This window comes from Sorex araneus, chromosome 2, assembly GCF_027595985.1.
Source record: "Sorex araneus isolate mSorAra2 chromosome 2, mSorAra2.pri, whole genome shotgun sequence".
Lineage (NCBI taxonomy): Eukaryota > Metazoa > Chordata > Mammalia > Eulipotyphla > Soricidae > Sorex > Sorex araneus.
The window spans coordinates 355,453,681-355,480,494 of record NC_073303.1 but is presented as its reverse complement, the minus strand read 5'-3'; the positions used below and the strand labels follow the sequence as shown (position 1 = coordinate 355,480,494).

General features: G+C 49.8%; 2 protein-coding genes across 2 annotated transcripts in view; one reads left to right on the top strand and one right to left on the bottom strand.

The window, feature by feature from the left end:
* Positions 1 to 26,814, top strand: part of EPG5 (ectopic P-granules 5 autophagy tethering factor) — a 92,841-nt gene that overhangs the window by 29,462 nt on the left and 36,565 nt on the right. The window contains exons 14-27 of the mRNA XM_055126474.1: positions 121 to 285; positions 965 to 1,084; positions 3,043 to 3,302; positions 5,820 to 5,960; positions 7,039 to 7,183; positions 7,519 to 7,716; positions 8,087 to 8,197; positions 9,661 to 9,783; positions 10,884 to 11,050; positions 12,046 to 12,267; positions 14,453 to 14,576; positions 15,722 to 15,866; positions 17,295 to 17,466; positions 19,404 to 19,566. Of these exons, the coding sequence (XP_054982449.1) occupies positions 121 to 285; positions 965 to 1,084; positions 3,043 to 3,302; positions 5,820 to 5,960; positions 7,039 to 7,183; positions 7,519 to 7,716; positions 8,087 to 8,197; positions 9,661 to 9,783; positions 10,884 to 11,050; positions 12,046 to 12,267; positions 14,453 to 14,576; positions 15,722 to 15,866; positions 17,295 to 17,466; positions 19,404 to 19,566 (2,256 nt within the window). The remainder of the gene's footprint in view (positions 1 to 120; positions 286 to 964; positions 1,085 to 3,042; positions 3,303 to 5,819; positions 5,961 to 7,038; positions 7,184 to 7,518; positions 7,717 to 8,086; positions 8,198 to 9,660; positions 9,784 to 10,883; positions 11,051 to 12,045; positions 12,268 to 14,452; positions 14,577 to 15,721; positions 15,867 to 17,294; positions 17,467 to 19,403; positions 19,567 to 26,814) is intronic.
* On the bottom strand, positions 1,753 to 2,164 carry LOC129402045 (40S ribosomal protein S24-like). Its single transcript, XM_055126475.1, has one exon. The coding sequence runs from the start codon at positions 2,155 to 2,157 to the stop codon at positions 1,759 to 1,761; it is 399 nt and encodes a 132-aa protein (XP_054982450.1). The 5' UTR covers positions 2,158 to 2,164; the 3' UTR covers positions 1,753 to 1,758.

The window sequence follows — 26,814 nt, the reverse complement described above, 5'->3', positions numbered from 1 at the left end:
CAAAAAAAAGGCTTGTTCTTACTTTTGGGGAAAAAATTTTGAATGTATTTTGATAACATAGTGTTACAGTAATGTCCACTTAGTTTTTATTGTAATTGGTTTCATTTTCTTTTTTGTAAGGTTTCTTTATATTTGTTCAAAGAACTGCCTCTGTATCTTTGGCGACCTTCTCCTTCTGAGATAGCTGTGATTCGGAATTGGCTATTGAATTATAACCTGACGACAGTGAAGAATAAATTGGCCTGTGTCATCCTAGAAGGACTGAATTGGGGATTTGGTGAACAGGTATGTGTTCAAAACCAGTCCCTAGAGATGGGAGATGCAATCCCAGTCAGGTTCCAAGAAACATTTTCTGCAAATATTAACCTTTCCAAGAGGCCTTTGCATTAGAGTTTAGCATCTTCTCTTTCATTCTGTTTCACACTGTGAACGTCCTCAGAATGAAGGTAGATTTTTCCCAGTTGAAAATCCTTTCTTTTTCCTTTAAGCCATTTGAATCCTTATTTTCTCTTTAGTTCTGTTTGTGGGGAGGCTGGGGAGATGGGATGGTTTGATTTGGGTTTGGTTTAGTTTCGGCCACATCTGGCTCTGTGCTCAGGGATCATTCCTGGTGGGACTTGGAAGACCACATAGAGTGGAACCCGCGTTAGCAAATTACAAGGCAAGCGCCTTACTGCTGTGCTATCTCTCCAGCCCCTAGCACTGGTTCTTTACCGCACTTCCTCCTAGTTTACGCTCCTTCTGAGTTCTCTTCCTCTTGCATTTTTGCCTTGCACATCATCACGCTGTTTGTCTCCCAAGACAGTTTGTTAAGGACCTGAGCCCCAAACCACCCTGTGGGTAGATTGGAAGGAAGCTTAGAATCCTTGCCCAAGCTCCTTTTTCCTGTATGCATGATCTTTTGATTCAGAGGTGCTTAAGAGGAACCCCGAGGACTCATTTGTGGTGCCTTTTCTTTTGGAAGGACACCCTTCACCTGGGCCAGGCCGTCCATGCTGAGGTGGCTTTATTGGTCCTGGAGGCGCACCAGAAGTTCCTGGCCCAGAAGCCGTATGCTGGGTTGCTCTCTGAGAGCATGAAGCAGGTACTGCCTTGGCGGGGGTGTGGGGTGTGTGTGGGGGGGACATTCTGAGCGTGTGCAGGGGGCTGGGGGGGGGTAGTGCTGAGCCTGACATTTCCTTGGAGTGTTCCGGGCTGTTTCAGAGACTGAATGTGAGCTTGATAGTTGCATAAAGAGCTTTTCAAAAAAAGGCAGCTTTCCTCAGATCATCTTACTGTTATGGAATCTGCATTAAACCACAGTGCTGGTATGTCCTTATACTTGGTTCAGGAGAACCAGCTGTGACCGTTTCTATTACTTTGCAACAGTCGAATTGCTGGTCACTTGAAATTCACGATGTTTGGAGGGTTGACCCCACCCGAGATTGGCAAATACTGTACCTGAGCCCCCATATCCCCCCTCCCCCCGATGGTTCAGCTGCTCCACCACCTTTCTCTGTATCCTCCATTGCACTGCTGGGCCGACCCAGGTCACATTCACAAAGTGACCAGTGAGTAAGCAGAAATGACGAGGTATGCATGGGACACAGCTTTGATTGTGTGCTGCAGACATGGAATTCCAGCACGTAGATTTATTCCCCCCCCTTTTTAACTTAAATTTTATTTTTGTTTTATTTTTTTATTTTTATTTTTTAAGTTTTAATTAAAATTTATTAATCCTCGTGAAAAAATCTGCACAATCACCAGTCTGCAGAATCTTTACTCCTTATTTTTGCCGGCGCCAACGTTGGCCTTGGCGGTCCCCCTGACTTTCTTCATCCTGTTCTTGCGTTCCTTTCTCTGTTTGCGTGAGGTCTTTTTCTTCTCATACAGGCCGTGTCTTGCCAGTCTGTGTTTGGGCTCGTTTTTCTTTGCGTGGTCCAGAGAATCGTAAATCATCCCAAAGCCGGTTGTCTTGCCGCCGCCAAAATGGGTTCTGAATCCAAACACGAAAATGACATCTGGAGTGGTCTTGTACATCTTGGCAAGCTTCTCTCGAATCTCCGTCTTGGGGACCGTGGCCTTCCCAGGGTGAAGGACGTCGATGACCATCTGCTTCCGCTGGAGCAGGCGGTTGGTCATGAACTTCCGGGTCCGGATGGTGACCGTGTCGTTCATGGCGGCGGCGCCTTATTTTTGTTTTAAATTCAATTTTATATTTGTAAGATTATTCATAATACTTTATTACATTCAGATTCCAACATCAATCCTACCACCATTAAACTTCCCACCACCGTTACTTTGATTTTTTCCAACCACCACCAATATCTGCCTCAATAATGGCCCTAAATAATTTATTTTGTACTGCTTGTTATGAATAATTCTCTAAAAATGATCAAAAAAAGTTTCCTTAGAAGAAAGTGTATGAAGATTTCTGTATCTCACCCTGGAGCCATTGAGCCCTTGTGTAAGAGATTACTAACATGTTGTTACAGGTTGAGCGTTGTGTGCCAATATTTTTTTAATTGAGATTGGTTGCCTTCTGCTTTATATCATATTCAGTATGTGCTACCGACATATTAGTGATACAGAGTATGAGATACTGAGCGGCCACAAATGTGGCTGCATGCTCTAGGAATTCTAAAATTTTAAATAAGGTGACACAATTAGAGTTAAATTTTTAACTGAATAGTGACTTTGGGGTCTCAGGCATCTCTGCGGCTTGTTGATCTCTACCGAGATTTGTGAGCCTCTCGATCATGGCTGGCTAATGAGCTTATTTGGTGCCAGAGGTAGTTTGTGGGCCTGACTGCCATACTCCCAGAAGAACAGGGGGATGGAGGGAGGCAGGTTTCTCATCCCTGATCTGTGAGAGATTTTGGTCACAAAACCCACAAACCTGAGTTTTTCAACAGATTCATTCCTGGATGAGGTTCGTCTGAACCTGTGGAGATTGGCCACTTGCACGTAGTTTGTGCCTTTCCTCTGAGGCCATTGTGTTTACCCTCCTGGATTTAATGTGTTGGTGTGATTAATGTGCATTCAAATAAATACTCGTTCCAGGTTTCCTATTTGGCCAGTATTGTTCGATACGGAGAGACCCCTGAGACCTCATTTAACCAGTGGGCCTGGAACTTGATCTTGAGGTTAAAGCTGCACAGAAATGATTATGGAGCACAGCAGAATGCCCCAGCAGTCCCTCTCGCCAGCGCAGTGCCGGACATGACAGAGTCGCCCACGTTCCACCCGCTCCTGAAGGCTGTGAAGGCGGGCATGCCCATTGGCTGTTACTTGGCCTTAGCTATGACATCCGTGGGCCACAGGTACGGTATTTGGGCTGGACCTCCAGGCCTGCTGAACTGGGAGTCACTGGCTCCAGTATCTCATCTCTCACCACAAGGTCAGGGACCACCAGCCATCCTAGGGATGATAACTCTGGCCAAATAATAACCTTGGTGAAAGCTGCCAAGGGGGAACGTTGTCCAAATTCAGATAAGATAGGTTCGTACCTGAAATCACCTGCCATGTGATGAAGAGTTTTTCTCTCAGACTAGAAATGTTTGCAGGTGGGCTTTATTCCTCCCGGTAAAGGTCCATACAAACGACAGGTTGTGGGGCTGGAGCCATAATACTGCAGTTAGGCCATTTGCCTTGCACGCAGACGATCCGAGTTTGATCTGCAGCATTCCATACGGTCCTCCAAGCACTACCACAAGTGATTCCTGAGCACAGATTCAGGAATAACCCCTGATCATTGCTGGGTGTGACTGCCCCCCAAAATAAATAACTGGCCACCTTTCATTTCCTCTGAAGTGGTGGTGGCCCATCTCAGACTCCCCTCGAAAGGACTGTCCCTGTGTGGGGAGGAAAATGCCTGCTCAGCTCTCAGGCTTTGCTGGTAGCAGGCCTCACCCACGCTGTCTGTCTGCCTGTCTTCCATGGGAGCATCTGTCAGACGTTATCGGAGTTGCCTGAGATGTAACCTCAGGGGTCTCCTGTGAGTTCAGGATGGAAGATGGGCCACAGGCTTGCTGAACCATGTCAGTGGTTGGCTTCTCTCTCGCCTTGCCCCTGAGCTCTCTGAATGTCGCCTCTCTGTATTTCCAGAATTCGGCTTAATAGGAATTGAAGGACTATGGGAAGGAGCAGCAGGTCTGAGGAGGTGGGGATGGGAAGTGATATGGACACAGTCCTGCCTAAAGCTGTGCTGGTAAACGGGGGTGACCATGTAGCTCAGCAGGGCCAACTGTGTTTGAATTTTTTATTCTGGGCCACACCTGGAGATGCTCAGGGATTACTCCTGGCTCTCTGCTCAAGGTCATTTCTGGTGGTACTCAACGGACTGTATGTGGTGCAGGGGATTGAACCCACATTGGCTATGTGCAAGGCAAACAGCTTACTCTTATAACTGTCTCGCCAGCTCCTTAAACATATTTTTTTGGGGAAAAATTTTTTTGTTTTCTTTTTCTTGATTTTGATAGTATCGGTTTACACTTGTGGATTTAGCTGCTGGTCTGCAAAAACCTCCTTCAAGTTCATGAATAAATTACTGGTTTTTAACACATTACACTTGGGTATATTCTTCACTTTATAATATTAGTTTTAAATATGAATGTATAGGGCTGGAGGTAAGTAAAGGGATTAAGGCTTTTGCCTTATACTAGGCTGATGTGGTTTGATTCCTTCACATCGTTCCCTGAGTACCAGCGGAAGTGATCCCTGAGCACAGAGCTGGGATTAAGCCCTGAGAACTACTAGGTGTGCCCCTCCACAAAGAAGACAAAATATAAGTGAAATGAAAACAAATATACGGGCTACCATTCTAAATTTTAATGTTTTAAAATTTCTGTAAAATACATCTCTTATTTTCATCAGTCCACAGGTTTAAAGGATTGAAAACCTCTGGTTTAGATCCTATTTTATTCTTCAGGAGTGATTTTTCATGCCTCTTGAAAAATTGCCATACATGCCCACAACTGAAATGCAGTGCTCCCCCCATCTCCCGGCCCCACCCCAACCCCATTGCCAGGCCTTCCCTTTGTGCACCCTCTGCCCCCTGGGAACCACAGTTCTGGGGACTGAAGTCAAGGGGTAATGTAGATTGCTTTTGTCTGTTCTTAAAACAAGTTGGTTTCAGGTGAAGTTTATCCATTATCAGCAGATTGGTGTTTCCTTGAGAGAGAATGTGTGTGTGTGTGGGGGGGAGGGGGGGCGGTGGTGTTGGGTGATGAGAGGACAGAGGTAGCAAAGAGCTTGGCTTACACCCAGCTAACCCTGGTTTGAGCCCTGCCACCTATGGTGAAGTTTATCCACTAGCAGCAGATTGGTGTTCCCTTAAGTTTTATAAAAAATGTGTGTGTGGTGGAGGTCAGGGAGGATGAGAGGACAGAGATAGCACAGAGCTTGCCTTATACCCAGCTAATCCAGGTTTGAGCCCTGCCCCCTGCCACCATGTATGGTCTCCCAAGCACTGCCGGGAGTGGCCCCAGAGTGCTGCTTGGTGTGGGCCAATAAAAGCTTAAGGGCCACAGATGGGGGAGCCAGGGCTCTGGCAGGCAGGAGAGGCAGGCCTGTTGCATGCACATTTCCCAACCTGAGCGCTAGTGCCGACCCTTTCGGGTCAGTGGGGTGAATTTGCACACACCACCCCGCCTTCCTCATTCCTAGAATGAAGGTGTTGGTGGGCTCATCCTGCCAGAATCCTCAGCCGAGTGCTGCAGGGTGAAGCGTGGCCCCGGCGCTGGGGGGCGGAGATGATGCGGGCAGGAGGGGGTGGGCAGCTGGTGGGGGGCTCTGTGTGAAGCAGCTCTCTGGGCCCTCTCGGCCTTTCGTTTCCGCAGCATTGAGAAGTTCTGTGCTGACGGCATCTCCCTGCTGGGTGTGCTGGTCCATTCCCGGCATCTGAGAACCGTGGTCCACGTCCTGGACAAGATCCTGCCGCTGTTCTACCCATGCCAGTGTTACCTTCTGAAGAACGAGCAGTGAGTAGGGCTGGGCCCCGCGGGTGTGGGCAGCTGTCTTCGGTTTCTCCAGAGGGCCCTCTGGTGAGAGGGTAGGATACTTCCTTCCTGCGGGTCTTTGTGAGGTGGAAGCCTTCCAGCCACCTTGCTCGGATGCAGGTGGGTGAACTCAGCTGCTGATCCTGAGTATTTTCCCAGGAAAGGCATTTCCCCTCCTCATTTGGTTTGGGACCGTGCCGCTTGGGAGCACCTGGTGGAAGAGCACCTGGTGCCTGGCCAGGACTGTGAAGCGGACAGTGACCAGCACAGAGCTTTGCCTGGCCCTTGTCCCCGCAGCCCAGCATGTGACTTTGGAGGCCCCATGGCATAGTGTGTTGGGCAGAGTCGCACATAGGTCAGATGCACTGGATGAGCCCTACTGCTGGCAGGTGGGCGTGAGTGAAGACCTGGCGATGCCATGAGAACACGAGGGGAGGTGGACAGTTGGAGGCGCAGAGGCCTTGAGAGAGGAGAGAGCCCCATAGTACCCAGGAAAGCGAGGGTGCATAAGTGACAGGTGGTGGTGGGGACCCCCAGTCTAAATGGGACACCTCACACGAGATTGCCAGGTGACGTGAGAAATCTCTCTAGCTCACGTGAGTGGGGCGAGGGTTGCTTTGGGTCTTTTCTGCATTGCTCTTTCATCTGCGTGTCTTTGTCTTGGGTCTGCTCATGAAGCTTCTTGCACATGAATGGAATTCCTTTCATCCCATGTTAAGTTGCAAAACTCACCTCTCTGGAGATTCCCAAGTTGTGACTAGAATCCACAAGTAAAGTGTGGGTCAGGAAACACTGGGGCCAGCAATACCACAGGGGGCAGGGCGCTCCTCTTGCACACAGCTGACCCGGGTTTGATCCCCAGCACCCCATTTCTTCCCGGGAACCACCGGGAGTAATTCCTGAGTGCAGAGCTAGGAGTAACCTGAGCATCGCCGGGTGTGGCCCCAACACTTCCCCCTTCCCAAAAGATAACAGAACAAAACAAGGGGCCAAACTCTTCTGCCAGCCTTGGCCTTGGGCTTCTGTCGAAGGTGAAGTGTGCTGTGTCCCTGCCCGGCAGGTTCCTGGCCCATCTCCTCCTGTTCCTCCACCTGGACAGCGGCGTCCCTCAGGGTGTCACACAGCAGGTCACCCACAAGGTGGCGCAGCAGCTGACAGGAGCCAGCCACGGGGAGAACGTGAAGCTTCTCAACAGCGTGATCCAGGTCAGGGCCCCTGCACCCCTCACTGCACCCGTGCCCCTTCTTGCAGCCCACAGACATGGGGCCAGGTCCCTGTCTGGGTGTCGGTCATTTGTATGCACTTGGCAGAGGGTTCTCGTCGGGGACACCTGCAGCTGGGGGCTCTGCAGTCAAGAGCGGTGTCTTGGTCTGTGGGTGTTTTAAAGATGAGGGGCTGGGGCCGGAGAGGGAGCACAGAGGGTTGAGCCCAGGCTTTGCATGTGAGAGGCCCGTGTGGTCCTCCCACCCCTCCAGCACCAGTGGGGCAGAGGAACGCTGATGATTTCCGCTGTTGCATCCTCTCCCCTCCGGCTTTGCAGGCCCACATAGCGGTCAGCACTCAGCCCAACCAAGTGGGCCCCATTGCCGTCTTGGAGTTCTGGGTTCAGGCCCTCATATGCCACCATCTCTGGTATCGGGAGCAGCCCATCCTCTTTCTCATGGACCAGCTGTGTAAAACAGCCTTTCAGCTGACGCAGGAAGACTGTGTGCAGAAGTTGCTCTACCAGCAGCATAAGGTGAGCCTGTTAGAGGACATCTCTCACCATCGCCGGCCAGGTGGCAGCCTTCTAACCGCCTGACCGTACCCACCCCGCCCCTACACGTGCTTACTTTTCAGTGGCAGCTCTGCTAACTGCCTGTTAAAAAAGCCCAGCCTTACTAACGCCCTGTGTCCACTGACATAGTCCAGAGCACAGATCCACGCCGAGGTGGACCCCCACACCCTGAGCCCCAGCCAGGTAGCCGAGTTGGCTCCATTGTGTCTGGCCGGGTGGGCCAATGACAGCCTTTCTTCCCTGCTAGTCAGGGGATGCCGACGGTCTTGGAATGGTCACGCACGGGGGTTTCTTGGGCCCTCACGCTGTCGCCCCTCTTTTCTTGATGCAGAACGCTCTGGGCTACCACTGCGACCGCAGTCTCCTCTCCTCGCTGGTGAGCTGGATTGTGGCGGGCAACATCACGCCTTCCTTCGTGGAGGGCGTGGCCACGTCCTCCCAGGTAAGAGATGTTACTCGGTGCCCCTCCACCCCCCATCACTCGGACCTTCTCACCCAGCGTGCCGGGTGGACGGGCACTGCTGGTCTGGACCTTGTCATTGTCCCCTGTCGAGGCTCTTCCTGTGTCTTGAGAGAGTTCGAGGGAGGGCCTGTCGGGGGTGGACTTAAGAGCAGCGCTAGAGCTGGAGCGGGGCTCCAGACTTGTCCCTCTGTTTGCTCGTGCCGTGCACTGGAGTGCTGGCATGGGAAGCGCTGAAACAGTGTCAGGCAAGTAGTGGGGTTCTCTAGCGCCCTGTCAGCATCAGTGCCATCAGCTACTTCTTCCTCATCAGACCATGTCAGATCCTGTCTGCTTTTTACGTCCTTCAGCCTCCTCTCGCACTCTCACCTCTTGCTGCTTCCTCTTGCAGGCCAGCTGGGGGCGCTGCTGTTACCCGCACATATTCCCATCCCCACTACTCCTCGTACCTGCACACATTCCCACATCTGATGCTGTTAACACACACATTCTCCCATATCCACTGCTATTACTCGTAAACGCTCCCATGCCTGCGACTGTTACCCACATCTGCTCCTGTGCCTGCTGCTGGTACCCGCACGTGCTTCCATCTGTTGCTGTTATTCGCCCACGCTACTAGTGACTTCCTTGTGTGGCCTTTGCCCAGCCATCTTTCATACCAGGCATGCGCTTTCCTCAGTGTCTGCAGATCCCTCTGAGGCCCAGGTTTCCACACTCTGGGAGGAGAGCGTACCTAGTCTGATAGGATTTAGGAGTTTATGTTGTGGTTTTGGGAACACTTGAATTTTATTCCAGGAATTGGGTCCTAGTTCAGTGAAGGACTTGAGTTTGATCCCTGTCACCACCTGGTCCCCTGAGCACTGGGGTATGACTTGGGGCCCCAGCACTGCTGGCACAGAGCATCACCATGCCGCCAAGCATTCCCACTGAACCATCTGGCCTGATTGGCAGAGTCTTCTCTGGAATGACCCTGGTTCCCCTGAGACTGTTTACCTCCTCCCCGTAGTTAGTTCCTATAAGTTATGGTAACGGCATTCTCAGACCCCTGTTGGCCTGCCAGATTCCACTGAGGGAGTCTTCTCCTCCTGATTGGGGGCTGCCTGTGCCCCCTGCCCAGTGCTCACCACAGCTCCCTCACAGCTTGGTTGCGCTTCTCTGTTCTCGACTCCTTGCTCAGTGGGAAACTTGAGGGCAGAGCCCTTGCCTGGCTCTTGGGCCAGCAGATCCTGCCCCGTAACTTCTGTTCATGAGCAAACCCCCTGTCGGAGGACTGTCTCTTCTCCCAGCCATCTCTTCACCTGTGGGGAGGGGATGGCTGGGCTCCCATGAGAACCCCAGATCGTGCTCCCTGAGAGCAGCAAGGAAGCTGCTTCTGGGTGGGCTTGCAGACCCTGGCCCGTCTGCGCCTGCTGCTTACCCGTTGTCTCGCCCTACTGTCACTGTAGGTCTGGTTTGCGTGGACTGTCCTGAACATGGAGTCCATCTTTGAAGAAGATTCTCAGCTCCGAAGAGTTGTGGAAGGGGAGTTGGTCATCAACCCGGCTTTCACCCCGGACCAGGCTCTGAAGGTGCCCATGGCTCTCCCATGTCAGAGAGGGGCGGGTGGTTCTGTGCCAATGGCCTCCCTGTCTCGGTGGTTGCCTATACTGAGGACTTGGGGAAGTACCATGAGTGGCGGCCTTAAGGGGTGGGACCCTCCCACTGGGCACTGCGCATGTGCGGGCGATGGCCTTTATTCCACAGCAGCGTGAGAATCCCTGGGAGAGTTTGATGCTACTCAGATTCCTGGACCCAAGCTTCCGAGGGCCCGAGTTTCCGAGTTTGGAATGGGATGAGGACTTTGTTCTCACACACCACCCTAACCCCTCTGCTCACTAGCATGTGTGGGAAAGGTGGGGAGGAGGCTTGGAAGAATGAAAGACCAGTTATTTTAGGGTCCCCTCTGTATGCTTTGCTTTGAGGGGTTCAGGGTCTGTCAAGGAATTTTTGTCATTCTTGAATGTTCTTTTATTGTATTTATTGTTTGGGGGACTAGATTCTTTTACAATCTGAATTTTCAGCTTGGGAGACAGTTGAAAGGGCTGGGGTGTGGGGTGTAGGGCCAGGTTTGTACTCTGACACCGCATGTTCTCTCAGGCATTGCCTGATGTGACCCCTGGGTGTCAACACTGGGAATAGCCCCTGAACACTGCTGGGTGTGGCCCCCTAACAAAACACCCGCAATTTCAAGAGATTCATAAAGTTGGACAGAAAACTCCTCTTTTGTCCTTTTGCTTGCATCTTCTCCCTTGCTCTTTGGCATCGGCATGCAAAGGCCCGTAAAGAAACGGGAGACGAGGTGATGCCTTGGGTCTGACTCAGGTCTGCGGCAGTGCGTGTTTGCTTACCATAGCTTTATTTTACGCACCATGATTTACTAAACTGCCAGTGAGAGGGGTTTATGAAACACTCTCCACCCTCCACCAGAGTGCCCCCTGCACCCAGCATCCGTCCACATCTCTCACTTGATAAGCTCAGGTCTCAGTTCTCAGACCAGTTCTCAGGCTCCGCGGCCTTTGGCTGTTGGTTACTGTCCTGCTCAGAAGCATGAGCTGGCCCTTGAGAGCTGTTTCAGGAAACTTGGTTTTCACTGGGTGCATGGTTGCTCAGGGCCCCTCCTCTCTTGCAGAAAGCCCAGGCCCAGCTGAAGCTCCCCATCGTCCCTTCCCTCCAGCGGCTGCTGATTTACCGCTGGGCCCACCAGGCCCTCATCACGCCTTCTGACCACCCTCTCCTGCCGCTCATTTGGCAGAAGTTCTTCCTCCTGTACCTTCACCGCCCGGGACCGCAGTACGGGTACGCACTCCATCTTGGTGTTGTCTTCATCTGCCGCTGTGCCTCCTTCCTGCTTAAGCGCTCCTGCGCTGCCCTGTTCTCACATGGTGGGTCGGGGAGAACTGTTTTGCATGGACGAACTTGAGCTTATTTTGTTTTGGGGCCACACTTTGCGGTGCTCAGGGGCCACTCCAGTGGGTTGATGGGGGGTCACCCCAGCAGTGCTTGGGGTACCATGTGACGCTGGGGCTTAAGCCTGGGCCGTCTCCATGCAGAGCTTCTGGTTTCCCTACCTGGAGTAGTCTTCGCGGTCCCCAGACGAGAGCTCTGTGGAGTTTAGGGGATGCTTCAGCTATTTTACCATCCCCCACACCCAATGCTGTGACTGGAGTACCCCAGCACCAGGTCCAGGTTAGCCGAGAACCTCTGGAGATGCACTCGGTCACTCACTGCCCCAAACCAAGGCTTGTGTTTCTGCCATGGGGCTCATGTGAGGGAAGTGGCACGTTTGGTGCCCTGGGACTGGTTTGAAGGTGTCTAACCTTTCCCCTCTCAGTGAAGGAACTCTGGCTTGCTGGGTCTTGCTCACTTTTCCCAGGTCTTTTCTAGCCCCAAGTCCCTTCTGAGCCCCCTCCCTCACTCCTTCTTTGACAGTGCCGTCATTTCCCAGATGGCCAGTTCTTCAGGAGCAGAGACTAGCTTAAGTACATTCTCTGCTTGGGACATTCTTTTAAAACTATTTCCAGAGATGGGGGGTGGGGAGGGTGGCGGGCTGGCGCTCAGTTTTGTGTGAGGCGGTCGATCCCCAGCACCTCCTCACTACTCCCCCTCCAACAACAACAAAAATAATACAAAGGAAAACTGCTTTCATCTCATTAGAGCCTTGTTGTAATGGTGGAAATAGTGCTTATTCAAGGAGGTGAATCCATGGACTTGTTGACAGAGGACAGTTTTCTGTCCCTTAGAAAGAGCATCGCATGCTGGTCTGATTGTGACCTCTGTGTGTGTTTTTCCAGGCTGCCCATTGATGGCTGCATTGGAAGAAGGTTCTTTCAAAGCCCAGCTCATGTTAATTTGCTGAAAGAAATGAAGAGGCGCCTGACCGAGGTGGCCGACTTCCACCACGCAGCGAGCAAGGCCCTCCGAGTTCCAGCAGAGGGCAGCGAAGGACTGCCGGCCGGTCAGCCTGCCACCCCGGGCCACCTGACGTCCCCGGCCTTGCACACGGAGCTTGTGAGGTGACGCAAGGGCATGTTGAATAGCATATTTTTTGGTCCCTGCCATTTTGGCATGGCGTGGATGCCCGCGTGTGTCACACACTGCTGGGCTGGGGAGTGCCGTTGGCTTTTTGTCGTGTTTCTCTCTCATGCTCTCATGAGAAGTGAGGTAACAGCTTGGATTACTTACCTTTGTCAAGTGCTTGGGGTTGAGGGAAAGATCTTATAAGCTGGTGCCCCCTTTTATTTCTTAATTTAGATCAGAAACATTCCCAATGGGCAGGAGCATTTCTTTGCATGCCAAAGGCCCAGGTTTGCTTGCTGGCACCACGTCTCCCCTGACTGCCAGGTTTGACCCCCAAGAAATCCTGATGCAAGGAGCCCCCTGCATCACCGAGTGTTGCCCCCAAACCAGCCCACCAACTTGCCAAATAAACAAAAGCATATGACTGGCTTTTGCTGGATTTGGGGAGGGGGACAGTGAGGGGGTGGTCTCCTAAGTGGGAATCAGACTGAGAGTCCTGTGCCCAGGCCTGGTGAGATGTGCCACTGCTCTGGCTCCTTGGCGCTGAGGGCCACGGGGGCCACATGTGGCAGTGATGGAGTGTGGGTTTGAACTCGGGGCTTGTGTATATAAGCCACGTGCACCCCTGACCACTCAGGCACCTCCCCAGCCCTAGCAAGGATTCTTAAGTGGTGTTCATAGACCTTCCAGAGGGTTCTGGTAAACTCCTCAACCTTCTAAAACCAGATACAACATGGGAGCTCCTGAAGGCTCAGAGCCCTGAAATCACTGGCCCTTTCCTCTCTCTCCTTCCGCCATTCCCTTTTTCCCAATAAACAGGTGTGAGGCAGATACTTGTCCTGTCAGCTCTGCCTGATACCCGGGGCTCTAAGGGCCCAGGACTGAGGCTCCAGGCTGACTCTGCCAGGCCTTCGGGGCTAATCTCTCAGCCTCCAGAAGGATTGCTGTCCTTATCTCGCCAGCTTGAAGGAAAACTTATTTTTAACCAGGCTTAACTAGCGGAAAGGTTTTATCTTTGGGCCTTTTTGGTCAGCCAAGGAAGTCTTTGATGTTCCCCTCTGCCTCTCTCCCCACCCTCTGCCTCCGGTAGAACTGAGGTAGAAACTGGAGGCGCTCAACTCTTGGCATTTTCTCTCAGAGCCCTGCTCCCGTCTCCTCCTTCACAAGCTCTCTTAGAGTAAAGGCAGGAATTTTCCACCACTTTGAACATGGCCCAGCCACGCTACCTCTTGACCTGGGGCCCACAGGTTGCTGCTTTGCATTTCAGTGGGTTCAGCCACTGTGGGCTGAGTTCCTTGAAATGGCAAAACCAAAGAGGCACCATTCAATTATTATCAAAAGATTTTACTGGAAAATCGAGACTTTTTTTCAGATTGGCCTTGTTCTGTCCCTTCGAAATGAGAACAGGGTGCAGAATTTTCTTTTAGTCCTTGAGGTGGGAGATCAATATTGATTGCAAGCCAGCAGGTGTTCTCAATGTCTAAATAAAATTGCTTGAAGAATTATTTTTTCTTCAAAGAAAAATATGTTCATTAGAATGTTTTAAACTCCTCCAAGCACCAGATCCTTGGTCCGTGTTAAAAGTCATCCCCTTTAGTGGTTTTGTTTTGTTCTGGGACCACACTTGGTGGTAATCGGGGGCTGCTCACAGCTCTGTGCTTGTTGGTGGGATTGGGGGGTGTCTCAGGGGACCATGTGGTGCTTGGAATTCGAGCCTGGGTCTCCTGTGCTCCAGCCTGTTGTGCTCTCTCTGGCCTGGCTGGTTGTATTTTTCTGTAGAGTGTGTTTAAAAGTAGAATTCACAGAGCTCTTTCTTCACGTCTGTGGTTTGACCAGTTCTCTTTCTCCCTGCTGGATCCCAAGCTTCCTGGGAACTGGTGGTGATTTGGGACATTTTCTGTATTATGTACTTTTTGTTTTGTTTGGGGGCCACACCTGGCAGTGCACAGGGACTCTTCCTAGCTCTGTGCTCAGGAGCAACCCTTGGTGATGCTGGGGAGACCATCCATGTTGTTGGGGTCGGCAGGATGCAAGGCAGACCTTACCTTCAGGGCTCTCTCTCTCTCTAGCCCCAGACTTTGTATTTTCGTTACTTGCATGAGGTGGTACCATTGTACCATGTTAAGAAACTTCATTTATCTGCACATCTTTTTATACATGATATAATTTTTTCCCTTTTAGACTCTTCAATGTGTATACATTATGGCTAGAAGATGAAACTTTTCAGAAAGGAGACACCTACATCCCTTCTCTGCCAAAGCATTATGACGTCCACAGGCTCGCCAAAGTGATGCAGAATCAGCAGGTGAAGTGTGGACATGTCTCCTCTCTCCTATCCTTCCTCTCATGCATGTTTATTGAATTCTTTCATGCCTTTCTCAGGTCTTCGGTGCCTGTACTGCCCCGCAAGAGCGTACTGTCAGGCAGGAAAGCGGTGCTCCCAGCTGGTGATGCAGAATAGGGGTGAGGGTGCTTGCACGCAGTAGCAATGCAGAGGGACCTGACTGAGGAAGGGCTGAGGGTGGATGGTTGGTCAGGGTGCCGGGAAGGACATGGGGTGGGGGGAATGCCAGGGCCGATGCTAGGAACTCGGACAGAGTGCTATGTGTGCTAAGCTCCACGTAAGCTAGTTGGGCATATTTGGAAAGATGTGGGTTGGGAGATGCCCTCCCAGGAGGGCAGATGTCACAAGAGAGGTGGATAACAGTGAATGGTGTCTCTAAACACTTTTCCAGAGAAGTTCAATTTGGGCTGGGACATAGTATAGAGGGAATACTTTTTTGGTCTAATCCTCGGAACTTCCCCAAAACTCCTTTTTTGCATTTGTTTCCAACGCTGTTTAGGGAACTGTTGAAAGAGCAGGTATCCTGAAACAAATGGATGAACTGAACATATTAAGGAATCAGCAGGATTTTTATACCTGATTTAGTTAGATACATAGTATCCTTTTTATTCCATCTGCATCAGTGTTAGATACATTGTAAGATTGATACAATGATGAAATTACTGGACCTGCCTGCATGCCTGTGAGACTTATAGTTGGAGTTACTGTGTGAGAAAAGACAGGGATGCTAGAGGCCTTCCTGAAGGGCTCCGGGAAGAACTCACAGCTAATCCAGAGCAGTTTTCTCAGCATTTATTATTTGATTTTTAAAAATTTCTTTCTTTAACCTATGCCTCATATTATGTTGGAAGTACTAGGCCAGTCCGTCATTTGCAAGTAGACCTTTAGTGGGGAAGGGATTTTTCTGACCCGAAGTCCAGTTTTCTGATTGTGGCACACCAAGTTCCCATTAGGACTTTTGGAGCCGCTGTCGGCCTTCACCCTGATGTGGGAGGTCTGAGCAAGCTGCCTCGTGCTGATGCTCCGGGTTTTCTGTGTCGCCATGTCTGTGCCTTCCCTTCAGCTGCCAGTCATCTGGGGAACTTAAAGTCTGTGGCTCCTTTCAGGATCTGTGGCTGGAGTATGTGAACATGGAGCGCATTGCCTATGAGTTTGAAGAATCAGTCAGACTGTGGACACAGGTGAAGTTTGAATCCCATTCTGCACCCTGCAGCTTGTCTGTGCAGCTGGACTTCACCGACCCTCTGCTGGGTGAGTCTCGGACATTAGCCCCTTTGAATGGGTGAGCAAAGGAACCAGAGCCTTTGAGTTCAGCTCTGCACGGTGTGTCCTCCAGGGAAGGGTGGCTTTTCCAGGGACTCACCGTGGACCCGGCTGTCCTGCAGGGTCAGTTATACTGTGAGAGAGCGGTGCTGCTCTGGCCCAGTACTCGGTGGTGCTCAGGGAACCCTGTGGTGCCACATGTCCGTGCCCCTTAACCCCTCCTTTGGTATCTCTCTGGCTCCAAGCCTAAATTTTTAAATAACAAGTTTCTGTGCTTTCACAGAGGCTGCAGATTAGATGAGGATTTTTATCGATTTAACTGGTGATTGTGATTGTAGGAAAAATTGTTCGTAGAACAGTGTGTTACCAACTTAAGTTTTTCTTAAACTTGGTTTCTTGGCTTTAACATTTTTGTTAGTTCTGGTCTGGAGTGGTAATCCTAGTTCAGTAGACTGAATTAGAAGTTTTCCATTAATAGTTAAAAGATTTTTTTTCTTTAATGTTATGTAAGGTTTGAAAAACAGCCCCCAAATTTTCCTTGGGAGTCATGTTGTAAAATACTTGCTTGAAAGAAACTTGAAAATAGCCAGGAATTTTATCCATGATAAATGCCCAACTCGGTGATATTCTGTGCTGGGCTCTAATTCCAATGGAAAAATCCTGGGTTTAAGGGACAGTCCTCTCGTGCTTGACCTGTTCAGAATGTTCAATTCCTCTGCTTATGGTCTGAACAATACAGGTTTTCTTATGCCAAGTAAAGTCATGGCTATGAAATTTTCTTTTATTTTTCTTATCAAGAATAAAACTTGAATACTACATGTGGGAAGGAATCTGCAGCTTGTGTTGGTTCCGTCAGTACTTGTTGACTTAGTGACCTCAAAGTCCCTGGAGTTTTCGTGACCTTCGTTACCTTCCTCTTGAATTTAGCTCTGTCATAGAACCGGGTTTCTCTTGAATCGTACCAGACTCCTCACCTCTCAGTTTCTCCTAGAATAGCCCATAAGACTCACAGTAGGGGCCGGAGCGACAGTACAGCAGGGAGGGTGCTTGTCTTGCATGTGGCTAACCTGGTTTCGAGCCCCAGCACCCCAGGTGGTCCCCTGAGTCCTACCAGGTATGATCCCTGAGCATTGCCAGATGTGGTCCCCCAAAAACAGAACAAAACAATATGGTAGCACAAGAGAACAGGTTTGTTCATTTAGGCCTCTGGTGGACTATGGCAGGAGTTTTTAGCCACTATCCTGCAGATGGGTGCTGGTCCTCTACTGTGCAAAGACTGACAGGCACCGGCATGAGAAATGATTTTGCAGCTCCCATATTTCCTAGGAGAATGATGAGCCAGGGCTTTGCCCGCTCGGTGTGTTCTGAGCCACCGATGGCCATAAATCAAACCTGTTTTGCTTCATCTTCTTTCAGCCAAGGAGAGGGTTCTGAGTAATTTGCGGAAGCATGAGGCACCCCATCCTCCCCTGGCCCTGCACCCAGCCAGGCCTCCGGTGCCCGTGATCGTCCCTGCCGTGCTCCTGAGTCAGAAGGACACCACCCAGCTGGTGCGCACGGACCTGAATGTGCTGCAGCAGCAGGCCAGGTGAGAGGGGCCGCCACGCCACTGCCCCGACAGCCAGTGATTTAGTGCCGAGCCACCCGCCTCTTCCCTGCGGGACTGCTAGGACCAGACTGGCCCGATGGTTACTCAGGTTAACCAAGTCCCGACATGTCTGTGAACTTCACCTTGAACTAATGCGGGGCTTTCCAGGGCTGTAAACTTGACAGGCTCCCCGTGGGGCCATTTGCCTGTGAGCTTCTCCTGAGGAGGCTTATGATGCTGGGAGGGAGGTGGAGATGGGGTAGTCAGTGAGATTCACCTCCTTTTGTCCCTGCTTTGTTGTTGAACTCACTCTGATCCTTTCGCCCCCGACAAAAGCACTTGTTCTACATTCAGGAAAGTCAATGTGTGGTCTGAGTTCTCGGCAGCAGCTACTGAGGCAGTGTCAGTGAAAGCATTTGATTCCAGCTGGTGCTCCTGGGAGGAGCTCGTGGAGTGAGTCTCTGAAGTCAGAGAGCATGAGCCCAGCGGGGTTCAGTCTCTCATTGGTTTTTCACTCCTCAGCTGGTTTTGGTCCAGATGTTTATTTGGCCTGTGCTGACTGCACATTAGTGTAATCACAACTGCCATCAGAGCTGTCTTAACAAATGCCACTAACACTGTACTGGCTCCCTTGTCCACCCACAGGTAGCTGCCTTTTTTTAATTATTTATTTTTTTGCTTTTTGGGTCACACTTGGCGATACACAGGAGTCACTCCTGGCTCTGCACTCAGGAATTACCCCTGTCAGTGCTCAGGGGACTATATGTGATGCTGGGAATCGAACCTGGGTCAGCCGCATGCAAGGCAAATGCCCTGCCTGCTGTGCTATCACTCCAGCCTCTCGTCTTTGTTATTTTTATCACATTTATAAGGTAGCTCTTTCTACCACTCACCATGGGGTTGTATTTGATGAACCCCATCCTAATTTGAGAATGCATCTAGCACAGTTAACTAAAACCAATGCTTGGCCTAGCTGGACATGTTAAATGTGCTCAGTGCACTTCGCTCATCCTAAAGTTAAAAAATCTTGGGCTGATCATCGTTAAACAGGGAACTTTCTGTTCCAAAGAAATCACTAGAGTTCTCCTGGGGAATGAAGAAGATTGACATGCTGCCTGTGTTCTCTTTGGATCCCGTGGCTTCCTTCACAAAACCCTGTGCTGCGGACTACCTTCTGGGTATCATGTTCCCTTCCCCCTTGCTCAGAGGAAAGGTGTCTGCCTGTAGAATTTGTCACAGGTGCATCTCTGGACACACGCATAGCTCTATTGAAGAGTCTTATGCAGGTGCCTTGCTGGCACCTCTGCCTGGCAGGAGGCCTTCTTGTCCTCATCACTGTCAATGTTGTCCACAAGCTTTTGACCGGCCTTGGTGTAGCAGACCAAGTTTTGCACTGGAAGGACTTTCAGAAGCTGCAGTCCTGGCTGTAGATTCCTGACGACTCCTTATCTCAGACCCCAACAAGCACCCACTCCAGTGGAGAATGGTCTCCTTGATGAATCAACCAGTGGCTGGAAGCTGTTCTTGCCCTCAGTGTTTTGGGGCTCTGTCCATCCTGCCCCTGACCAAGAAGGTGGGCTGGGCTGGACGTGAAAGTTATCGTCATGTCAGTGGAAAAGAGAAAAATGACTGTTGCTGACCAGCAGGGCAACCCTAGTGGAAGATTAGGTCATAAGGATCCGTCTACACAACGCTCTGCTCTGGCAGAGACACTCAGTGGGGCTGTTTCCAGCTGAAGGGCTCCCTCACTTTCCCTTTTCCATCTCTGGTTGCACTGACAGCCCAGGGATCTGGGCCATGGTCTTTGGATACTGGGGAACCCTTTGTGTCTTGCCATGCTCTGATGCAGACTGCTGGGGGGGGGGGGTGTGGTGACAGGTAGTCGTTGTTACTTACGAACCAAAGACCTCTTTTGACCTCTTGGTGATATTTTTCAGAACTGCCGCTCTTTGGGAATCTCAGCAGGTTGCCCTGGACAGCGAGCTGCTGGACACGATGCCCAAACAGTATGTCAACCGAGAAGAGCAGGTCACGCTGCACCTGGAGTGTCGAGGCAGCGGTGGGAAGAAGTGCCAGGGAGCGGCAGCTGTCACAGTCCAGGTAAGGGGACTCGCTGTTGGGACCTCAGTAGAAGCTAGTAGTGGCCTGTTGTGGGGAAGGACTGAAAGGCATGTCCAGCGCCTCCTCTGCCGCTCAGTGTTGGCTGTGTGGGGGAGTGAATTCACACAAACTGAGTTAGGCGTTCTCTGTAAGTGCTACACAGAGATAGAAATTCAGAGAAAAGCAGAATCTTTGAGAATGTTCTGTGAAGGGTTTGCTCTGACACTTAGGAGATTTGATGGCGAGAATTCTCATTCAGTTAGAGGGAATGAGGGAATGGGTTCACCATGCAAGTCCTCAAGAGGTCAGTGGTAGAGAAGCCCATATCCGGGTTTCAGTGCTCTCTTGCTTTATTCATTAGGAATTGAAACTTATTCCTTCCCCCACTTCCTTCCAACACTGCTGGGTGTGGCTCTGGTGACCCCTGTAAAAGAAATAGATGCTTCTTTCCTCAGTCTGGTCTCGGTGGTCAGTGCTAATGCTGGCAGGGCTGGAATATCTGTGGGAGGAGCCGTCAATCAGAATCCCTGCTGTTTGCTCTGAGTGGAGGGGCCACTCGAAGACACAGCTGGGAGGTCAGGTGGGAAGCAGGTGTCCTGGGTGGGCCTTCCCAGCAGGCGGGAGGCAGCCTGACGTGACCCCTTCTTAAGACAGTGTGTGGCTCTGTGGGAGTCTAAGGACGTCAGCACGGAGCATAGCCTGAGCCAGTGTGTCCTCACACAGCCCCTCTGCAGAGAACTACTCTCCTTAAACGGTAGCTCCTCTGATGCGCCTCCTCTGAAGCTGGGTGGAACCGGCTTCCCTTACGGTTGAGGAAAGTAGGGACAGAGGCATAGATCCTGCATCCCGGCTGACAGAGCCAGCGCCTGGCACAGCCAGGGGAGGCTCAGCTCTGGCCAGACCTGCTAGCTCATTCCTCCCTGCGCCTCCTCTTTCTGCAGGGCTGTGGCTCTGGTGGTTTTCCCTGCCAGGGTCAGGCACCCCTGGTGTCTGCGTTTCCCTGAACAGAGCTTCTCACTTTGTTTCCTTTTTGAAATTGGAGGAATATTTCAGCTCTTCAGAATTTTCTTTTTATGATAATCTTCAGTATAACTGTCCTTCATCATTGCTCTTAGGAGATTATTTTCTCTAAATGTCTTTTCTGAAATAACTCTTCACTACTGTACTTTTCATTACTTCAGAATGTATTTCTGATAAAATGGCATTGTTTGGGGCTGGGGAGACAGCTCTGGGGCCCAAGTGCGTGTTTTGTGTACAGGAGGCTCCAGTTTGATCCCTAGTCCCACAAGCACACATTTCAAATCATGGTCCCCCAAGAACTCCTTGGAGTGGCCCTCCAAGCACAGGGCCGGGAACAGTCCCCAAGCATTGCTGGGTGTGGCCCCCAAACTCTAAAATAAAAGAGGTATTTGAATTTTTTGCTTTTTGGGTCACGTCTGGTGATGCACAGGGGTTACTCCTGGTTCTGCACTCAGGAACCACTCCTGGCGGTGCTCAGGGGACCAAATGGGATGCTGGGAATCGAACCTGGGTTGGCCACATGCAAGGCAAACGCCCTACCTGCTATGCTATCACTCCAGTCCCAAAAGAGGTATTTTTATATGTGAGATTCTTAACATCTCAGACCAGGGGCTTCAATAAGCTGATTTTCTCTGTCTTTTTTTGTTTCTTCCCCCCCCCCATCCATTTAGTAAGATCAATATAGGGGTATTTAAGAAAGATCATTTGATGATGTAAAAAAATCTGGAAGAAAAGTTTACCAACGGAAAGGATAGAGTTTGAGTTGGTATGAAAGAGCTGAAATGTCTTCAGCAGTAAAAAAAAGGAATGCCTACCTAATCTCTCTCTCTATATATATATTTTTTTAGTATGATATGTTTTACATTTTGAGATCACATGTCTTTGCTAGGTTGTTAATTTGTATAGGGAAGGGAGTTCTCCTAAAATGGCATTGTTCTAAGTGACTAATGAGATTATTACAAAGCAGTGTTCCCAGTGTGGCCTAATATCTTGCCCTGGGAAGAGTTATAAATATTTCTTGCCCCACCATAGGCAGATCTCTTCTCTTGACCTCCTCTTAGTTCCCAGGGCCTTGCAGTGGAAAAACCCCAACTGACTTGGGAGTTGGCTTCAAGGCCATTGTGACTTGTCTATTACAGAAAATAGACAAGAAAAAGGCATCATAGTCTCGTTTTGCCTGGAGCTCTGAATCAAAATTTCCTTATAAACTTTAGCTTGGTGAATTTGAATTAAAAAATGGACTCCTTTCTAAAATGCCCTTGAAGTTATTGGAGGGATTTCAGAAAGATGGCTTAATATGAAGGATTACAGTGAATATGGCTTAGGTTTTGTTGTAAAGACAATACAAAACATGCTTGCTCTTCATTGATAGATGTGAAAAAATGTAGCACTGTCGTCCCGTTCCAAGTGCTTCATTGATTGCTTGGAAAAAATAAGGAAGAGGAGAGAAGGAAGTTTCAGTGATAAATTATTTAATTTCATTTATTTTGGGCTTTTTGGGCTCATCTGGCTGTGCTCAGGAGTTACTGGCTCTGTGCTCGGGGACCACTCCTGGTGGACTTGAGGGACAGTATGGGGTGCTGGGGATTGAACCTGGGTCAGCCACATGCAAGACAAATGCCCTACCTGCTGTACTATCTCTCTGGTCCCCATAGTAATAAATAATTTTAATGCATAGTTATATTCTGTGGGCTAGAGCGATAGTACAGCAGGTAGGGCATTTGCCTTGCATGTGGCTGACCCGGGTTTGATTACTTCGCCCCTCTCGGAGAGCCTGGCAAGCTACCGAGAGTGTTCTGCCTGCACAACAGAGCCTGGCAAGCTACCCGTGGCATATTCGATATGCCAAAAAATAAAAAACCAGTAACAACAAGTCTCACAATGGAGATGTTACTGGGCCCGCTCGAGCAAATCGATGAGACGGGACGACAGTGCTACAGTGCTACAGTTATATTTTGTGTCTATTACCTCATTAGAAAGATTTGTTTTAAGGATATTTTGCTTTCCTGCTGGCCTTACTCATCTCCTTTGCCTTTGGTTCTGTTTAGAAGGTCCAAAGGCTTGGATGCCCCCTGATGAGTCCTGGAAGTGTCAGTTTTAGCAGTAATAACTGTTTCAGTCATAGTAGTGTCTGATGAGCACGCAAGGGGAATTAGAATGTGAAGACAGTGAACCCTCTTCTAGTCTTGAGACTTGGATAGGATTTCAGTTGCTAAGCAAGGCTGCACTTACTGGGTTGTATTTATTGGTTGATACTTCCAGGAACTGAAGACAAAATTACTTTGTCTTTATGTAACTTGCCAAAAGCCAGTTAGAGGAAAGTCGAAACTTTAGCGACCCTGGCATTTGGGTGTTTTCTGTCCAAGTCCATTAGATTTGCTCTGGTGGAGATTGCTAAGCTCTGCGTCAACTTTGCTTAGGGATAGCTTTGCTTTGGGGAGGGGTAGTATTAAGTCACGAGTAGGCTAGGTGAGTTCTGATTATTTGTGACTCATCGCAGAACTGTCCCTGGGAAAGAGTAGGCCTGCAGAGGCTGGGCTGTGAGATTTTCACGCATGAAATTGTCACCCCTAGCTGCCTTTGTCCATGGATCGACTCAGGACTGTACCCAGCAGTTTTGGTCCTAACATTTGATGATATTTGAGAGTCGTATGTGGTCCGTCATCACCTTGTCGTGAATCATTGGTCCAGCTCCCTCCTGGGATCCTTCCTCATCAGTTCAACCCTTCGCTTGCTGCTTGTGCTGGCTTCTGCTCCCAAGTCATGCCTTCATGTGACATCAGCTGCTCTTGCCTCCTCTCTCTGCTGGTGACTGCTCCTGGCCTGGTGCCCAGGGGACTGTGCAGTGCTCGAGATTGAGCCCAGGCTTCCCACATGCAGTCAGTGCCTGTGCCCCAGCCCTCTGAGCCATCTCCTGTCCCTTGTGGTGGAGCCTGGTTCTTAGTTGGCGGTATGCAGTGGGATTTAGTGAGTCACCGAAGAGAGGGAAATCCTCAGACCCTCTGTAGGTCATGACCCCCACAAGGTTCACCCATATATGCTAGGACTCCTTTTTCTCTAGTTCAGAATTTTTCGATTGGCACCTGCTTACTTAAGTCCATGAATACTCCATAGATGGCTTGAGGTCCACATGTCTTCTGCACCTCTCTCTTCCTATAATGCCATTCACCCATGTCACGTCTCCCACCCTGCCACTGCCCACCTGGTTACTATCCAGGTCACATTAGCTCTGCCTCTGAAATGACTCAGTTTAGCCCCTTTGTCTTTGTGTATGTTGCCTGTGCCCTGTGGTCAGCTCGTTCTCCTCTGACCTGGGCTACCTGTCCATAGTCTGTCACCCCGGCTGGTCCATTTTTGTCTGTCTACATTTTTTCATACGTCTGACCGGCCACACCTCCAGGCTTTTATGCATGGGAATAGAGTTCTCTGGGTCCTCGCTCCTCTCCTCTTCACTCCCCCTGCCCCATGCCCAAACTTCCTGAAGTCTGTGCTGTTATTCAGTCTCACCCATGTCTCAGCTCCTCTCAGCCTTTGCCGCTTCATTTCAAAGACCATTCCTGGAGGACTCTCAGGAGATGGTCCAGGCTTGCAACAATGCCATCCTAGTCTCTAGTCTTCCTACCAGACAACGCTCGGGCCTGAGCCCCCACCCCTATTCCTCAGGGTGCCCAATGGGGCACATAGTCAAGGCCCTAGGGCACCCCGTTCTGCCAGCACACTCAGCATGGCCCCAATACTCAGTGTGCAGTGGACAGTTTTTACAGACTCTACATTTAGATTCTTTATGTGCTGACGAGCTTCAGGAGCTTTGTAGGTAATATTTGGCTGTGAACATCTTCATATTTTTCACGTAAAATCGTGACTTCCATACCATGTGCAGCTTCATTTGCCTTTTTAACTTGAAAACAAACATCTCCTTGGCGCTTGCTCATGGCAAGTGGTGATGCTGGACACCCCCACTCTACTCCCCAGCCCCGTTCAAGAGGATCTTTCAGGAATAGCTTGGGCACGCTCACGTCCCAGCAGGGTGCAGTTGGGTTTCTCTTGGTGTGCATGATCTTCACAGAATAAGAAGAGGACCTGAGTGTGGAGAGATGGGGTAACCTTCTTCTCTGGTGATTAGAAAGTTCATGGGCTTCAACACCCAAAAGGAAAGAGAGATATCAAATTGGAATGCCCCGCTACAGAGGTGGGGTGGGGTAGGGGGATGGGATTGGGGGGGGTGGGAGGGATATTGGGTTCATGGGTGGTGGAAAATGGACACTGGTGGAGGGATGGGCTCTTAAACATTGCATGAGGGAAAGACAAGCATGAAAATGTGCGGATCTGTAACTATACACTCACTGTGACTCACTAATTAAAAAATAAATAAATTTTTTAAAAAATTTAAAAAAACAGAAAGTTCGTGGGCTTGTAACTGAACCAGCTTCATGGTAGAGTTTTATACATATGCATAATTTTCAGTGCCTCATTTATCACAGTTTCAAATTATATCACACAAGAAATTCATGGCCTAGAAGAAATCTGAGGGGAAGGAAGATTCTGGAAATTTCCAGCCATATACAAATATTTCAGCTGTGTCTAGCTCACTTGGGGTTTGCAAATATCCAGCCTGTTTTCTGGGCAGGGGACGTGCTGTGTCAGTGGCCACCTCCTCACAGGAGCCTGTGATAGCTCAGTGCTGTTCCCTGAGGAAATGGGCTGATTTATAATGGGTTCCTTTTGTTGTACTTCAGCCTTGCAGGGCACGTTTGCTTGCTCTGAGATTGATTTATCATCATGTGAAAAAATGTGTTCATTCCTAGAAATGAAAGATGGAAAAGGCCCACCAGGGGCCTCTCATGATTGTCGGAACTTGCCCACGGATGTGCTTTGTCCCTTTACAGTGACTCAAGTGGCGGGCGCCCTCCCATGCAGCTTTGTTCTATTGTCTGCCACTTCTTGTCATTGTGACCCTGTCTCATTCAGACTCTCGCACCCAGAGTGAGGAGGAAGAGAAAAGTTTTAATGTGCCGGACAGGCTCTGAACAAAAATAAGTAGACTAGGGAATGAAAAGGGATTCAGGGTTGCTTTTGGTGAGACTGTCTAAACTTTCCTAGACAGGTGGTTTTCTTTTATTCCTTATTATCAGTGATCGCTATGGTCGGGTGACAGGGTTATATTTGTTTATTGGTCATACCTGGTGGTGCTCAGTGCTTATTCCTGGCTCAGTGCTCAGCAATTACTACTGGTGGGGATTATAGGGATGCCATACTCCTGGTGGAACTCGGACTGGCTGTGTGTAAGACAAACACCCTACCACTGTACTATTGCTCTCGCCCCACGGCAGTTTTAAAGTTCCTGTGACATTATGGTTTTAATCTGGTCTCTGGATTTCCCAGGAGGGTGAAATTCTCTTTTTCTCCTTTGCTCATTTTGCTTCCTCCTGGCTCTCTTCTTTCCCCCTTCCTGATTTTCTTTTTTCTCTCTATTCGATTGAATTCTCTCTCTCCCAACCACCTGACCCCAAAGACCATGGTTAGTGGGTGACCTGCCAGTCCCCAAAGCTGGCTGCACATCCTGCAAACAGATTTTGGGCAGCTGAACAGTGGGGTGTCCTGTCCTCTGAAAGACTGAAATGTGACATTGGTGTGAATTCATTATGCGGAGCAAGGGGAGTAGTTTAGTTTTTGAATCTTTCATTTCTCCACTAGTGAAAATCAAAGTGGTTCTTCACATTCTATGTTCTTGAATAGTAACTATTGTGCCTTTTGATTCCTGCTTTAAAAAGCTTTTTCTCCACGAAACCAAGTAGCTTTGTAAAGATTTTTAACAGGACACCGGTGAGTTTCATAACAGAAAAGTCATGGCTATAAACCATGGGTGACCAGAATACTGTCTGAGGGGTGTGGGTAAGGCATATTCACGGGACCAGGAGGTGACCCCCATGATGGGCACCATAGCCACAGGCAACTACGTGTATGGATTAAGTTCTTCTGTCCCTTACAGCAGGATAGCTGTGACCATCGGTGGAAGCGTGGGTGGGGGCCAGTGTGTCAGAAAGAGACTGTAGCTCCTTATACTCACCTGTGTGGGTCAGAAAGCTGTTTGAGGGGAACATAGGATTTAAGAATCCTGCCTTCTCTGCCATCTGGTTTCTTTAACATTCTTGGCTGTGTTGGCAAAATCTATCTTGTGCTCTAGCCTGTTTTTTATTTATTATTTTAATTTTGGTTTTGGGGCCACAT

Excerpts from the sequence above, each read along its gene's own strand:
- LOC129402045 (XM_055126475.1), bottom strand. The coding sequence starts at position 2,157 with ATGAACGACACGGTCACCATCCGGACCCGGAAGTTCATGACCAACCGC.